The sequence below is a fragment of the Xenopus tropicalis genome, chromosome 7 (genome assembly GCF_000004195.4).
Source record: "Xenopus tropicalis strain Nigerian chromosome 7, UCB_Xtro_10.0, whole genome shotgun sequence".
In the NCBI taxonomy this organism is placed as follows: Eukaryota; Metazoa; Chordata; class Amphibia; order Anura; family Pipidae; genus Xenopus; species Xenopus tropicalis.
The window spans coordinates 69,898,634-69,916,986 of NC_030683.2; the positions used below are offsets into that span (position 1 = coordinate 69,898,634).

General features: G+C 35.5%; 1 protein-coding gene across 1 annotated transcript in view; it reads right to left on the bottom strand.

The window, feature by feature from the left end:
• Window positions 1–18,353, bottom strand: part of adamts15 (ADAM metallopeptidase with thrombospondin type 1 motif 15) — a 45,880-nt gene that overhangs the window by 15,475 nt on the left and 12,052 nt on the right. The window contains exon 2 of the mRNA XM_012966928.3: window positions 3,230–3,362. Within this exon, the coding sequence (XP_012822382.1) occupies window positions 3,230–3,362 (133 nt within the window). The remainder of the gene's footprint in view (window positions 1–3,229; window positions 3,363–18,353) is intronic.

Sequence of the window (18,353 nt, forward strand, 5' to 3'; positions counted from 1 at the left end):
TGAATTTCTGCGTTTGTCATTGGCAGATTTTTTCGCACAACAGGCATCAAAACTGGGTGTGCAACAAAACATTGTCGCCTGTGTCCAAAAAATTAGTTGCACATGTCATTTATTTTGTTACACGTGTCATTTTCGTTGTTTCACAAATTTTTCGCTGTTTAAGATTCACAAATTCTTCGGCAAAGCAAAATGGGACAGATTCACTCATCGCTAGTGACAGCAATGAGCTGCAAGAAACCTTCAACAGGGAATTGTTGCCTCAAACTGCTGATAGCCATAGTCTTTTAGTTCCTGTTAGCATATAACAATAGCAAAGATAAAAGTGTCTTTTGTCGCAATTCTGTAAATTCCCTACCTTGCAGCACTAATAAGAATAAGAATTTGTCATTACAATAATTTACTATATAAACCAACATACTAATGCACTGAATTCAATAACACATTCTTTCAGAGTATCATCCTCTATATCTACAAAAATATTACTTACCCCTTAAAAAATACGTAAAAATGCTTGAGTACACTTTTGAGTACGGGAAGTAATATTCATTTTCAATATTCTCTTTCATTATTATGATAACAGAAGTTTTACATTGCAAATTTCATGTTTTTTTCCCTATCAGGTCTGAGAAGCCTTGCTGGGTGACTAGCTTGCCACCAAGGGGTTAAGTGATCTGTGCAGCAGCTTCTCCAGGTTTAAACAGTTCACTGAGCAGTTAAATACCCTTAGCTTTTAAATCTAAAAGAAGAAACAAGGAGGGAAATAACTGCACAGAGTAGTCAGAGATGCTGTCTGCATCAGACATTAAACCCTCTTCAGTTCAGATAGCCATCCAACACAGCAGCTCAGAGCTACAGCTCAGAAACATATGCTATTATTATTGTTCCATTGCTATCATCATGACACAGAATAGAAAATCAATATAAAAGAGCTCAGAATACCACTTTTACATTTATTTTTAAATACATTTAAATATTTTAAAGCAGTCACACTAGGCTAAGCTTTAGAAGCGACGACTAGTTTCCTACGTATTCAGAGCACAACACTCAAGGTATGATCATAATCTGGAAGAAGTTGTAACATTTAGTGAATAAGTTCAGAATGTGGTCAGCCACATACAGTACCTAGGGTAGAGGTGATTTGAATATCAATGGCAAGCACGAGTTTTGATGCTTTCTGTGATTGTGTTGTGTAACTCCAAATGTGCTTAGCTTACAAAAAGTTTTGTGACCATTATTAGTGACTCTGCATACTGTAGGCACAAGCATGAGAAGACATGAGACCCCTTTGCTACATTATAGTGTTCATGGGATTGCAACATTTATCTCCACTGAGACATCAATGGAAAATCCCAGTTGCTACACAGGAAGTTCCTCCATTCAAATAAAACAAAATAATTGAATAAATAGATAAATAACTGCATAATTAAGACTCTAAAGTAGTTTGTAAAAAGTACTGCCAGTACTTTTATGTAGATGTCAGCCCTAAACTCAAGGACTGTGCATTCTTCCATGAGAGAACTTCACTTACAGCTCATGCTCATGATCACTAAGCTGTTCCTTCCCTTGATAACAGTTCTACCACTTTCTCCAGCAGGAACTAATTTCTGGACACATACTTTTCTTTCTGCTTTTGATAAACTTAACTCTGTTGCATAAGATTTAAACAACACACTTGACTCAGCAACCTCTGCACATACTTAAGTGTGATCTGCATGCATTATTTGGATCACTTCTCAACGCTAGGTACATAGAGCATAAGTCACTATTCCCAATGGACTTTCTCACACTTTTACTAGCTTGTTCTAGCAGAAAGTACTGTGGCGATTTTATTTGTTTTTTTAATTTTTTAGTTGGTGTGTTGTTTGGTACAGCTGTTGTTTCCTTTACATCTTAAAGGAGCTGAGTTCAGAATGAGCAATAACGCAAATCAATTATTTATATAGTCAATAACTATAGTGATATTTTATAAACACTACTTGAGAAACATGTATCATGGAACACAAATTCCCAATACAAAGTTGATTGGGAGTACACATCAAGTTTGTGTGGTCAAGGATGCAAATACTTGTGTCTAGTTAAATGTAGTCTATTCCATTGCGCGTGCCAGTACTGGTAAAGAGTTTTGCCAGTAAGATGCCCCACAATCACTAATCACATTCATGTTAGCAGAAATAAATGGCTTATAATTAAAATGAACATTTACATAACAAGCACAGACCTTCTGGAAAACATTATATAACTATGGGGGTATTTTACCCTACTTATGTAAAACAATCCTAATGGTGCCCTTTCTTAATGATCAGAAATCATCTTAGTAAATTGTCTCACAGAGTGGTTCATGAATATGGAAATGAATGGGAAGCACACACTAAAAACAAATTAACAAATTCCTTATTCAGTTTAATCAGTGTAATATAGCCCTAGGGGATATTTTCTGCATACCTCTAATCACAAGAATGACTCAAAATTATTAGAATGATTTCAATCACCCAAACTGACCTGTGGACTTTCCAGCCAATTATTAGAGCTGAAATCGATGAATCCCCACTTGACACCACTTTGTGTCTCACTGTGCAAGTCATTTTGGTTATTTTTAAGAGGATCTTCTATAATTTTTCTTCTACATTGTTTCTATTGACTACCATCCATTGTTTCCTGATTTCTGTATTCATCATGCCTTGAATACATAATGGGTATGCGACCAAAGTCTTCCTTTGTGTTTTAGTCCACGTTGTAGTCGGTATTTTAATTTGCTACGGGACATTTGCTTGGGAGTCACTTCTTCTACTTTCGGAGCTAATTTTGAATACTAAAGCGAAGCCAAAACCACTTTCTCTGACCACAAGATTCCTAAGATCTCTGCTTTCTTTGGTGCTCTATTTTTACTAAAATATTTTTATTTCACTCTTGATCACTACTCTTGTTTGTTATAAAGCCAGCCTTGTGTAAAATATTTTTTTTTGTCTTATATATTTACACAAGGGATTCTGTGGTGCAAAATTTGGTGGATTTCTGAATGAAAATTCATAGATGAAATTGAATAAAATGCAGATTTTTGGGGCTCTGTGTTTCATTGATTTCTGTCTGTACATTTACATAGAGAACAAAAATCTGATTATTAACATTAAATTTGTGCATATGACATTTATATTTTGCCAGCTTTTTCCCTTTATGTGTTATTATTGCATAGCCTACAACTTATATTTTTCATGTACTATTTGTCTCTTACCGAGCTCATGCGCTGTTGTGAAAGCAGAGGGAAGGCCATCATCCTCTATTACTGAACAGCTTCGTTTTGGATCACACATGGTGCCAACATCTGCCATTCCCAGTGTGTCACAGGTAGAAGCACCGCAAAGATCCTGTAAGAAATGAAAAGGTGTCTTAAACTCCAAAAAGTATACAGTTCATAACAGCTTACAACTTCAATGATTGCTAAGGATATTAAAGTGAACTTTCTGCAAGAAGTTTATATGTACTTCCACAATTAGCCTATGTTTCTTCCAGGTGTTTTCCTCCCAGATTCCAAAACATACTAGTAAGTTGTTGGCTTCTAAAATGAGTGATAAACTTCTTTTGTATAGAACTGTAGAAATAAGAAATTGCAAGTCCATTATGCAGGGGACTTATCTGTGCACCACTGTCCAATGCAACCAGTGTTATATCTCACCTAGCTAGCCAAGGCCTTTCTAACCAAGATAGGGTTACAAAAACACACATTTTGTTCATAAGCACAAAATATTGCTTCTGTTATCCTACTGCAATTTAAAACTAAATAAAAGGCATTTTAATTCTCACTCTGTGGCTCTCTCAATATTTTTTAGTTACCAATTTAATTCATTTGATATTAAAAATGTTTCATCACTCTTGTACAAGAACATTTTGAGTTGAACTTACCAATGGGCATTTGCTATAACTGTGTTCATCATTTACCAGCATAACAGTAAGTTCAATTGAGGGCATGCTGTTCAGTTGATGCTTAAAAAGAATACCTTGAATATGATTTCAATGTACTTTTTGTCGTATAGCATCTATAAACCGTTCCTTTGGGTAAGTATTTATGAAAGTATTGTGTGAAATCGCAAGCAGGGGGAGTTCTGAAAAGTCTGTTCTAGTTTCAAGGGAGCGCAATTCATTTAAGAGACTGGAGTTCTTTGCAAATCACCCAAATCATAGTTGGGATCAGTAACTCTAACATCTCATGCTTAATATGTACTTCACACTGAAAAGGAAACATTGCATACAATAATTTAAGCATTGGCTACCCTGATGGAACCTTCCAGCTACAGGTTTTTGATGAAACTAAACATAAACGTACATAAAAATGTGAAATAGCAATAAAGGTCTATTTAAAAACACTAAATAACACTAAATAAAGAGGACATGCAGTGATATTGTGATTCAGCAGCAGACATCCTATAAGGTTCAACCAACCTAATAATTTTAAAGTAAGTGGAAACATGGGGAGACAACAGGATAAGAACAACATTCTAAAAAAAATCTAAAAATAACTCATTTAGTAATTAATAATGGTAGTTTTGATGGTGTAAAATTACTAACACATGTCACAAGCTTAACCAAAGAAGTAATTTAACTTTTTAAAGAATGCTTGCAGCCGTGAAGGGGCATTAACTAAGCCGGACTTTTTCAGGTCGATCTTTTTGTCGCTGGAAACCTGAAAAAGTAGCAGAATAAGAGTTGCGACTTTTCCATGATGTATTATACGACAAAATTGCAAAAATTCCCAATACAAGGTTTAGTAAATGTCCCCCCTAAAGTATGTTGTAAGAGCTTGCTAAACTTGTTTGCCCAACATATTTAATAGAAACATCCTCTGTTGAAACAAATCCTTTATAACACTTGTGAGACCTACTTTTTTCTTGGCTACAGTACATCTCAGGTTTTAAAAATGACTAGCTACATTTAATTAACCTAATGTTCCTATCAAAGAAAGCATCTCTCAAGGTCAGATTTCCACCTAAAAGCTTATTCTAAAGCCATTTGTTGAAAATAGGCTTCAAATACAACAATCTTGTCAATTTTGCCAGCATGTATAGTAGGAGCGGTAAGCAATTCGGCCCTTCAGAGCTGGTTTCATGTGACATGCTAGCCCAGAGGCAAAGTGTCCCTGGAAATTATTTTCAATGTTTGAAAGCTATGCAGGAATTTTACAGGTAGTAATTACACTATCACTTTGCAGCATACCATCATAAACATGTCATATTTAACCACATATATTATTTCACTGTTATGGAAACATTTGTCCATAGTGATACAGATTTTTACTATTATTTATTTATTTTCCAATTGTCATGTTATGATTGCTTCATGGGATAAGCTCTGCAGGGTGGGGTTTATATTTCATGCAACCTTAACAGCTGGATTTCATAGGCTTTGTTTTACTTTCAAATGAAATTTCTTTATTCTTTAGCAATGCATTGCACCACACTGAATTTGTTTAAACATTATACAGTACAATTATTATACCTACAGTATGTCACTGAAGATACATATATATGAATATACATATACAGTATATTAAGAACATATGTTTTTATACAGAAACTATTATATGCTCTTAACTTTACTACAGAACTTTCCAGGCAGAATTCCATAGCAATGACCTTTATAGGTTTTATAGTGGATGGCCACTCAGGATTTAGGCCCTGTTTATTATGTCATGATATTTTTTTACTTAACAACAACAATGGTTACCATGCATTAAAAGTTTAGTACTGCTAGAACACATAGCATAGGGTAAATGTAAAGATTACTGGTTTCTGTGTACCCAGAATTAAGATGCCAGTTTGGCCCATTTAGACCAGAACATCTGATTACAACAGAGGCACCATAATATGCCTGCCTTAAGTTTTGTCCTGTGTATGACCTTCATGGACTTACTGTCTTGTATCTATATTGAATTCCTCAGTGTACAAGTCTGGGCACTTCCAGGATAGAACATGGAAGAGGAACTTCTCCACTGGGAATAAATGTCCATCAAATGTTACATCCAAGTTATTAATAATCTTCTTGTTTATTTAATTTACTACATAACCTAATGGAAGAAAATTGACCCGTGTTAACAAATCTGCAGTCCACTGGACAATTCTGAATATTTAACATTTATATATGCTACTATGGTATTATTCCATAGCTTACAGCTAATATTCCTTAGTTTATAAATAAAGGAAAGCAAAAAATCCTGCTTGTAAAAAACTTCAAAACAGTTGCTACTTCTATAAAATATACCGTTGCATTTATGCATGCAAGTGCTATGTGCAAACAGGCCCGCATTTGTGGAGAGGCCACAAAGGCCCGGGCCTAGGGCAGTACAAACATGCCGCCCCGCCGCCAGTTTGGAAATCCGGCCCTGTGTGCAAAGTGCAATGCTGGACACAATACAGCATTTCAACCAAGAATAATGAGGAAAAACCTAAATTCCTTCACCTATTAGCAGTTATAATATTAGAGGGTAAGACACAGCGATGCATACAAAGTATGTAAAAATTGTTGGCCAGCTGATCTGCTGGAAGGTTCTGGGAAGCTGCTGGAGACGAAAATAATAAGTTACCTTTACAGGTTAGGACAAGGAGAAGACAAAAGCAAATCAAAGTCATGAAACATTATTCAGAAACAGCAACAAAGATCAAGGCTGAAATATAGGTTCAAGCTGCAAATTAAACTTGCTGCTTGAATTGCAGCAGGCTGATACATTATATAGCATCAAGAAGGGGTTGGATGGCTTTTAAGCAAGTGAGGGAATACAGGGTTATGGGAGATAGCTCTTAGTACAAGTTGATCCAGGGACTGGTCTGATTGCCATCTTGTCAGGAAGAATTTTTTTCCCCTCTGCTGCAAATTAGAGAGGCTTCAGATGGGGTTTTTTGCCTTCCTCTAGATCAACTAGCAGTTAGGCAGGTTATATATAGGCATTATGGTTGATGGACGTATATGTCTTTTTTCAACCCAACTTACTATGTTACAGTCTGGAGGGCTCATTTACCAATGTCAGGGAAGGGTGCAAAAAGCAGCTATGTCCCTGATGTGAGGGATCAGTGACAGAGCACTAAGGAGCTCCCCTTAGTTTCCTGGGGAAACTGGGATACCCAATGCTATAACTGGAAACTAGTAGCACTAATAATACATAGAGTATCTCCTTTATCCCCATTCCACTGTTCTTCTTCCTTATTTTATTTTCCTATATTCCAATATCTCTAGTGAGTAGCCTTCTGTAGCTTTGAAAACTTTGTCTGAGCAAAGTCTATGGCACCTTGGGGACGTTTGGATCTGTAGTTCCAATAGTTAAGACATATTGGATAACATTACAGGATTTTATCAACTTACTCCCTTCAGTTTGCCAGTAGATGGCAGAAACATCTTTGATCTCTTGAGACCAGGTGCCAACTGATGTTATTCTGCTAATTGCAAGTTTCAGCATTATAAAGGTTGTAAGGAATTTCTCATCAGAATTTTATTAAAATAAATCAGACTTTTGGCATTTCAAAATCTCAGGGGGGTGAGTCACTTTAAGTTATTCAGATTAATAATATCTCTTGTCTCTGTTCTAGTTCCTGCCCCCCCCCCCCCCACTGCCAAGTATAACATGAAATACAATTTGATTGCATAAAGTCAGCAGCAGATGTAAGAATCTGTTTTTTATATTAAACAGACCCTATATGACATATTGGCCACAAAGACAAAGTTCTCAACTCAAAAATATTGTGCAATTATTTTGCATTGATTTGTAGAAAATAGAGCTTCTAGTATCTTGAATTGCAAAAATATTAACATTCATTCAAATGGACACGTTCTGAATTCATTAAATCTTAGACACAGGAGCCAAAAACAGTAGAATATACGTCACATACAGTTATGGGGAGAAAAGATATGCAGTACAAATAGGGGTTACTTATGCCAATTCTGCTTAATGTTGGCTTGTTTATTTACTTCAATACTATAGACTTAAATCCTTTATATATCTATGTGTTTGTATTTGTCTTTGGTTTGTCTAATTCATCAGAATCACAGTTGTAAAGAGCAATTGCTTCAGAGTAGCCTATCACGTATGTCTAGAAAAGAAGTCAAGGGAAGTGGTTATGCCGTAATTTATACTTCAATCACTTTTTTTAGGATGAACATTTTCTTAGTGACATGTGGGTAATAGTAATGTTTGGCTGTTCAAATCAACATTCATTATAAAGTAGACAGTATATTCTAAGATAACTTGATAAAGCTTTCATATTACTCTTTGCGGGTTTTTGTAAATATTTCACTTTCATTCTGCAGCTCCCATGGTTGGAATTGAAACTATTACCAGCGTCCTACCTACCCTGGCAACCAGGGTTAGTGATGCCAGCAACCCATTTTAAATGAGAGATGGGCCAAATAGAAAGACACATTTCTCAAAAAACATGTAGATAAAATAAATAAAAAAATAGGGGCAGCTGTAAATTGCAAAATTCTGTGCAAAGCACACCTTCCTGCAGATTCTCAGTGGAACCGGAAGGGAAATGATAGGGATTATTCACAATAAACAGTATGGCCCTTGGCATTGGTCATTGGTGTTAGTGCCAGCTTATTATGCAGCACTTTACATGGATTTAGAATGGAGGAACAGGGATTTTACACTACTTTAACAAACAAGGGTTTACAGAGTAAGAATAGGATAGGAGGCCCCTACGCACAAGAGCTTACCATCTAAAGGGTTAGGGTACATTTGAAACATAAGGGATAAAGAAACAAAGTGGTCATTTATATTATATTAATATCTGATTAATTAAGATACATTGTATAAACTTCCCTTAACAGGTGAGCCTTTAGAGAGGATTTAAAAGTTTTTTAAGAAAGGTAAGAGTCTGATGGCTTGAGGCCATAAGTTCCAGTGACATATCTTGCAGAGGGTAATGGGATGAAATGATGAGAGAAGAAGAGAGGCAAAGGTCAGAAGCAGGGCATAGGTTTGAAGGAATGTATTTTGAGATCAGAGCTGAAATATAGGGAGGGCCTTGAATATCACCATTCGTAATTTATATTTGATTCTAGAAGAGATTGGGAGCCAGTGATGGGATATGCACAGAGGAGCAGCTGATGTATAGTAGAGAGATAGTGAATGAGTATATCAGAGAATTATTTTAGGTTCAATTTTCAGTGTCCTATATTGCTGGTTACATGCATGATTTATATTGGTTTACTTTGTGAGCTCAGCCTGGAGTCACAAAATAGGGTTCACATTTTTATCATGGTGTGCTTAACAAAAAAATGTGTCTTGCTCTGAATCTCCAGCCGTGACACATTCAATGACTTTATTCAGAGCTATGGAGAACTGCTACAGCCTATAGACTAAGCAGCTCCACATTATGTATAGCCAGCTTTATGTATTAACCACTTTCTGGTGTCTCTACCAGCCATTCTACTGTTAATTCTACTGAAAGGGTGATATCAGGGCAACTCAGATTATTTCCCTCCCAAAACAACTGCCAATATCCAATTATTTTAATTATACAGATTTAAGTAATCAACTGTGAAGAACATACTTTCTCCATGGGTCATAAATAAATTACAGATTGTTCTGTTTACATTGCAATAAATTTCCCGAACACAGGGTGTTATACAATGTCTCATGACATATTAATTTGCTACATGACAGCAAATGTTCCAAATTTGAATTTTTAATATATATTTGGGGGAGTATTAGGCATGAGTGAAATTTTCAGCAATGGCAACAATTTTTCTTTTGCAGGAAACAAAGAAAGAAAAAGTGTTAATAACAGTATTAGAGTGTTGCCAGGCATTTTGTTCTGCCAGGGAAAAAAACACCTTATTATTCCAATGGATTTGACTGAAGAGAAAAGCAGCTCATTGACTCCAATATATTGGGAAAAAATTCTCAGATTTTTCAGGGCAGTGAAACAGGGCAGTTTCGCTCATCACTAGTTAGCATAGATGGTATTCTAGCTAAGTGAGGAAACCCATATAAAACAGCAAATGGTGGTATACTATTTCTGCAGTTCATCTGTGGGAGTTAGATGTGGTTAAAGAACAAGAGTCAATAAATGAGATTAGAGTAAATAAATTAAAATTTACTTTCTATATTCAGACATGCACTTTATTTATTAGAAAAAAGGGAAACTTTCAGTTCTCATTTGCAATGTTGCCATTAATTAACACTTTATCTGAACGGCATACACATAGGGTATTATGATAAAATAATATTTTTTTAATTGTAGAATACAGACTCTCTTGTCTCTGTTCTCAATCACTATAAAATTTAAATAATTACTATCTCTTTAGGTATGTACAGTATACAACCACTGGCTTTATTGTTTTTAGAGGTTTCACCTATGTATTTGTTTATTACTGTTTTCCTTTAGGCATGTAAATAAAAGTAATTTATATCTACAGTTCTAAAAAGGTTGATTGGATGTTTTGTATCAGTAGAATATATGATAGTTCTTAGTGTACAGTCATATGACCTTTGACTGACAAAAGGCATTAATATTGTTGCATTACAAAGGATAAAATGTGTCAAAATGTCAGCTAGACCGGCAGGGGACAGGTTTAAACACAGCACCCTGACCCACCAGTCAGTCACCCAATCTCAGCTCATTTCTAACACTTCCAGTATTTTCACTCATTCCTGTCAGCACTTTCTCTTTGTATCACTGTATATTTTTACTAGAGCATACATTTAGAGAGCAGTACTCTGCATATATCTGTTCTGGGAAATATTTGACAAGAACTGCTTCATTCTTCAAGTGACTTAATTCTTGCCTCAAATGTGTAATCAAAACATCTATAAGAGATCTTTGCTATTTCCGATTGACTGTGATTGTTCTGCATTCAAAATGGCAAGTGGCAGCAATGGCATAAGCTGAGGAACACTGCAAGCTAATGATCCTTGTTTGTGCAGACAACTGATGTGATCTTTCCACAGTATCCATATTGACTTCTCAGGTGTTTGCACTGTGTGCTGGACAACATGTGGTTCTACTGATTATGATTTATATTGAACATTTTACAATAACCATTTTGGAGATTCTTATAATAAACAGAACAAAAAAAGTTGCAATTTTTTTTTTACCCCTGTTGCAAGCAGCCATAAACCCATCATAAACAAACATTACAGTATATAATAGAATAAACAAGAAAGCTCCTCAAGATCCTCACACAATTTTTAAAGCCTGGGGAATAAATTGGTATAAAGAAACTCACTTCCAAAGAATGTCAACTCTCATCTCTGACTTAAAATATATATATTTTTCCTGGTGAATATACATCCACAGTGGTGCTATCTGCACAATATGTCAGCACCTGTCACAAAATGGGAAGCACCTCATAAATTCCAAAGGAGAGAACCTATACCTATTCCATTTTCCCATTAACCCTATACTATCCTTCAGTTTAATGCCTACATTGTAGATGAACAAAAGTGAATTGACTTACAGAGCTTAAATGGTACTGCTCCCTGATAAAATTATTGTGATATTTTCACAAAAGAATTCACATGTGTATGGCTTTCTTAGTATCTATTCATAGTATAGTATTCAATTCAGATCACCTCTGGGGTCATACCTCTGGATATTGTCTTTCCCCTTGTTTGTACATTGAATGTGATTTTTCATGTTGCAGCCAGCTGCTCTTCTCTGTGTTATATTTCTAGCACCTGGTATTATATGCTTTTATTTGTGCAATACGTGCTTCAAGTATATTGAAAGAATTACTTTATTCTTGGGAGAAAAATAATGGGATCTTCTATAGGAGCAGGGGCCAAGATTACAATAGGTCTTCAGTATGAAAGATGCATCCTTGCTTTAAAAAAACCCTAATACATATATTTTCAAGAACAAATAGGCCAAATTCGCTCCTGAAGGGTGAGTGATTAAAAGTTTTATAAGAAATGACTGAGAACAATAAAATACCCACAGGATTCTATCATTAAATTGAGCCAAAAAGGCTTAATTGGTTGGTTGTATGGTGAAATATTCCTTTTCCTGCATATAGCATACCCCCTTTGACCTAGAGGTATTAGAGGTATTTAATCTATAATCCAGAATGCTTAGGACCTGTGGTTTTCTATATCTTTCCATAATTTGGATGTCCATGCTTTAAATTTGCTAATAAATATTATAAACCCAATAGGATTTTTTTGCCACCAATTTGAATTTCTGCAGCTAAGGCACCATCAAGTATAAGGTAGTCCGCTTAATTATTACAAAGAAAATGGAAATCATTTTTTAAAATTGAAATTATTGCCTATGGAGTCTATGGGGGGTGGCTTTCCCATCATCTGGAGCTTTCTGTATAATGAGTTTCTTGATAAGGGATCACATACTTGTAATCTGTGGATACCAGCTACAGTCTTAATAATGGTTATCATTTCTACATACCTGTCCTTGACTGAGACAGAAAAACCATCATCCATAAAACCAGCCAAAAGTTAGACTCTATGTAAAACAGTAACACAATAGGTCTAATCATATGAAGGTGCTATTTATATGTTGTATTTCTATTGTCACACACAATAATGAGCAAAAAGAGCTGGCTGTAGGAAACAAAACACAATATTGAGTTATACAGTTGTCTGCTTTAGTAAATGAAAAGTCTTGCTTTTCGTCATTCCATTATTTATTCAACATGGTTGTTTTGAACCCTCCAATTTCTGCAGGCAAAATCCACTTAGTACAACTTTCAGAGAGAATAATTATGCTTTAAGAAAATTGTTTTATTACTGCTTCTTTTTACTAGGTCACTTAGGCCTCATTAAGAAAAAAAAAAAAAGTCAGAGCAACACAACCTCCTCTTTTAAAAGAGTATACACTAATTATAAATTGGCATCATTCGGTATCATTCTCTTTGTTTCTTTAGGATTAACTATTCTATAGCTGATCTGTTCATATATGCATTTAGTTGTTATTATTATATAGAAAATAATGACAACTATTCATAGTTAACTGATCAACTAGTCTTGGCCCTACATTTCGAAACAGTTGATATGTGTAGTTAGGACTACAGGAAACTCCATAAGTATGGATAATGGTAAACTAACAATTTTAGATGTAATAAATGATTTAACTCTGAGAAGAATGTGTAGCTTAGAAGTGCAGTTAAAAGACAGGCCTACACTGCAACTAGGTGCAAAAAGTCAACTCCTCAAATTCATCTTGAATTTGTTTCAAGGTAAGAATGTAATAGAGTGCCAATAAAATAAAATCTGATCCTTACAGATATATAATGTATACCCTGATAAGGAAAATTAGAAGATGTGGATTGTATAAGAGTATCTATCAACAGTATAATTAGTAATGTTATACAGGGGTATGGAAGAAATCCCTTAGAAATTAGTGCCAAGCTATCTTTGGATCAACTGAAGCAATCCTGTTTTTTAGCCCTGTTCCATAATGTCTGTTGATTAGCTTGGTTTAATGCGTAGGTTTCCAAGCTGTAAGGATTCAGGGGAGGAAGATTTGGAGCACAGACCAGTAAGGATGAGATACGGGGGGCAACATCTATTTACTATACTAACTGTATACCAAAGGGCAGGTTCTTACAATAGAAAAATGCAGTATAGTCGAGTTAGAGACTTGCTCCTTGAATGATTACTGTGATAAACAAAACCAGGGAAGGGCCACGTTTTACTGCTGATGAAATGGAATTTATTTAATTGAAGAATGTAGTCTAAGGTAAGAAAAGCTACATAAAGGTCAAGGAGAACTTGCTTTGTTTAGTATATTTGATAGAGTGAACAGCCTGAGCATTGAATGGGGAAAATAAAGTTAACAGAATGGAAAAAGTTATGCAGGACAGTATTAGAGATTTGTTTTTCAATTATAAAAAAAATCACTAAACGTAGTAGATGCAAATAAGCTTGCATCACAGTCAGCAATTTGCAATGGTTCTACCATCGAACATTCATTGTGCAAAACAGTAACATGTTATAAAATGTACCTTTTCAAATCAAAGGAGAAACAGGTCCTTCAATATAAATGCAAAACAGGATGTTTAGTTGATATGATTTGGGAATTGTTTATTTATTCATCCTTTAATCCTGACCAATATCTTGAGATCTTTATTGAGCTATTGTTGCCTCTTCCACTAGCATTCTTTTTTCCTATAAACATATTGGAACTAGGTATTAATAACAACTTCATATATTAAATAATAAATATTCTACATAGAGTGAGCTCAGGCTCCTGCTTTTTTGAAATACTGATTACAACAGCAGAAAAATATTGGTTTGAGGCAGGTTGAAACTGGGCCAACAGGGCACCAGGAAAAAACCTGTCGGGCCCCACCAGCCCAGACCCGATCCACATTGGGTGCTCCCCCAGGCCGCCAGTCTCCCTCCCCAATTCACTGAAGGTAAGTTCAATTTACACGCACTCAGGGGAGGGGACAGGTGGGTGGTGGGGCTCCTGGGGGGTGTGGAGGCCAGTGGTGGGGGCCCTTGGGGGATGTGGTGGCCCCCACGTTGGCCCGTGCACCCTCCAGTCCAACCCCAAAGTGTATATATTGGGGGGGTTGGGGGGCAATGGAATCCTATATAAATCTGAAAGAATTTTCTTTCTATTTTGAGTTTCTCTGTGCATCAGACCATTAAGACTTGTTTGTAGAAAATTACACTGTGTATAAATGTATGAGACTTTCTGAGCTGTATTTCAGAAAGGGAATTATCTGAAATTTTCTATATAAATAAATTATGCTGATGTGGTGTCACTAAATAAGATAAATACAAAAGAATACAAAAGAAGAAAAAAGGATATGTAAATGTTATGGTGAAAGGTACTGTAGATTACCACTCATACCAGACTCACCAAATTTACTTCAGACTTTAAAGTAGTTGTCCAACAGTCTGCATTAAAATATGTTGCTATGGGAAGTAGCACAGCAGCTATTTCAAATACAATAACTTTAGTTTATTGGTAATAGTGGGCGGATGTCATTTAAGGATTCTACAGACCTACTAAATGAAAATCTTTCTTATAAAAAATAATACTGTTGTTGAAAAGATTCTATGTTTTTGCAAAACACATACACAACAGTAGTTATAAATATCTATATCATGTATTTTCACTTTTTCTAGTCCTGGAATTCAACCACAAAGTTGTAGGTTTATGAAAAAGGCCATTTATTAGTTATTTTTGTTTTTTGCCTCTAATTGAGGCCTTTGTTAAAATCAGTTAATTAAGATAGCTGCCATATAAGCTTAGAGATGCTTCAATGAACCATTTTCAACTAGAAGATTTCTGTATACCTTTGATCTATGAGAACATGCAGATTATAAACAATAAAAGAATTTTAATGGCAGAAATATAGACAAATACAATATGTATTCAAGTATAGACTTGTATAAATAAATCTGATTAATAAACATATGACTTTAAGAGAGGTCTAATAAACTTGCCTGACAAATGTTCTTTCTGACAAAAGAAATGTTTCTCCTATCCTCATTATTTTAATTAGAAACATCAGCCTTCATGGCTATGAAAACTCAAGTCCTAGTGCATGATCATAGACTTTCATCTCTGGATTTCTATTGATCTCATCCAGTAATTTTTGATAATAGGAGCACTGGCAGCACAAATGTAAAAATATGATAAGACAGGGTGTTCGACCATGAACATTTGAAATTATATTATGCATGCATTCTTAAAGGAACAGTAACACCATCAAAAGAAAATTTATCAAAGTAATTCAAATATTAGGTACTGTAGCCCTGCAGTGGTAAAACTGGCACCTTACTATAGTTTATATAAATACCCTGCTGTGTAGCCATGGGGGCAGCTATTCAAACTGGAAATGAGGAGAAAAGCACAGGCTACGTAGCAGATAACATTGTATTCTACAGAGTTTATCTGTTATCAGCTATGTACCCTGTGCCTTTTCTCCTTTTTTTCAGCTTAAATGGCTGGCCCCATGGCTACGTAGCAGGGTATTTATATAAACTATAGTAGCGTTTCTAAAGCAAACACACCAGTTGCAGGGCAATAGTACATTACATTGTAATTACTTTAGCACATTTTTATTTTTAAGTCTGTTCTTTTAATTAGGAGGGCTTTAAAAGTCACCTTGAAATGGAGATTGTAAATTCTTTGTAATGGATTATGGTTACGTGGCCTGTTTTAATGCCACTAATGATATTGATCCACAAAAACATTAGTGGCTTTTGCAGTCCCCTATCTAATCTGTTTATAAACACTGACCACTACAGTACATAAAGTGAATTTGTAAAAGATAAAGTATTAGCTTAGTACAATATGTTTGAAATAATAATGTATCTATATTGAGTTACTCAGTAGCCAAAAACTTGCAATATATTTTTCACATTCTATACTATTTGTGTACTATTTGTACAACAAATAAGCAATGTATCATTATAGATTACCAATATTTATAGGTCTGGCCACCTGTGGATTTCTAGTCAGTATTGTAAGGCCATCTTACATCTTACATCTTAAGGCCATCAACTCATTTAAAGAAAATCAATAGGCCATTTTGCCTAATTGTCTAGAGTACTTTTATAAAAATCACCAATATATAATTGGGAAATGTGTTTTGTGTACACTTACATTCTGCCCTAATGATATTATGACATGCGTGTATCTGTTACATTTTTGGGAACAAACTTGTTGCACAAAGATGAAGGTTAGTTGCCATTGGACATTTTGCTAAAATCCCCTTCCATATATGCGGTCTCTTCACTTCAAATGGCAAATGCACAGACACTTATGCTAGATGTACATATCTACTTACTGAAGTTCAGGGTCATATACCCTGAATAAGAAGTGACTCTCACTGAGGAAAGCCATGCTACAAATATTTTAAATTGTACTCACAATCCTGGTAAGGGACAGGTATATTAAACTGAATGGTATAACAAATACCAATGTAAATAACAAATTGACATTAAAATGAGCCATGCCAATAAGCAATCTTATTTTAAACCAAAGATTTCTAGGGTTTTTGTTTAAAAGACATGTAAAGCCTACATTTTCCTACAATGTATTTAAGTTGGGCACATCTCCCCACCTTAATGGCATAATTTGTACTGTATATATGCCCTCTGTTTGTCAGTGCCATCACATTTTCCTAAAACAAATAGCAGCTTTCAATGGTGACCATTTTCCCTCTGACACATACATTTAAATCTGCAAACAGCATTCATGCACAAAGATCCTTATTTAGTGTAAATTTCATCAAGAATGCAGGCTCACACAGACAGAACTTCCTTTTATAAAAATGTTCTGCTTTGATTGAGCACTGTAATGGTTAAGCTGAGCTCAGGAGAGGAGGTTTAGAGGGGAAATATACAGCTAGAGCAGAGTTTCTATGGGAACCAGCAATGTCATGTCTTCATTGGCTGCTAGACTGGAGGGTGTGTTTAGTAATCTGAGCTGAGAAGAAATGAGCATGCCCACAAGCCAACAGCCAAAGTAAATTCCTGAGGGAGGGGGCGAGTGGGTTACAGGAGGAGAAGGAAATCTAAGTGATTAAGAGGATGTTGCAGTCTTACTATTAAACTCTGGACAACTAGAGTGGAAGGTATTGAAAGACTTTAAAGAGGCTGTTCACTGATTACATTTTTGTGTGTGGGGTTTTTTTAAAGGAGAAGGAAAGGCTAATAAAGAGTTAAGCTCAAGCTGCAGGTATACCTTCAGTTGTCTCAATAGAGCCCTTAAGTCTCCCCATATTTCACCTGTTCAGATGATCAGAAGCCAAACAGGAAGAAAAAACACTGAGCTGTGTAAAGAAAGTTCCCATTATGCCTCACTCCTGCACAGACACCCAGACCAAGTGAACATGCTCAGTTAGTAAGACTATGAGTCAGCTTCCTGCTGATTGGCTCAGATCCACATTCGTAAGGGGGGAATGAGTTCTTAGCATTCTTGAGAGAGGGGGGAGCATGAGAGAGCAGAGAACAGAAAGCTGCGTGTCTCTGGCACAGGAATTACAAACACAACTAATCAGAGAAGTCAGTGCAGCGTTTCTGTGAGTGCTTATGGCTGTATTTACATAGACCTTTCTGATAAAGCTTACTTAGTTTTTACCTTTCTTTCTCCTTTAATCTGTAGTAATCAATCACTCAGATACTGGGATCATTTAGTGAAAACACCTAGCTGCCAGTCAGTAATGTTCTTTCATAATTTAATCTCCAGCAGACTGATTTAAGGTTATTTCTGAATGTTTCCCATGTTTACCGACTGGGACAAATTAGCACTGTAGTAGGAAATGAGCCCTAATTTGTATATTGTAAATATGCAGTATAATAAACATATGTTTTCTTTGTACCAATATATGAACACATTAGAAATTATGCATCAAAATAATGCTTGCATGCTATGTTTATGACCATTTAG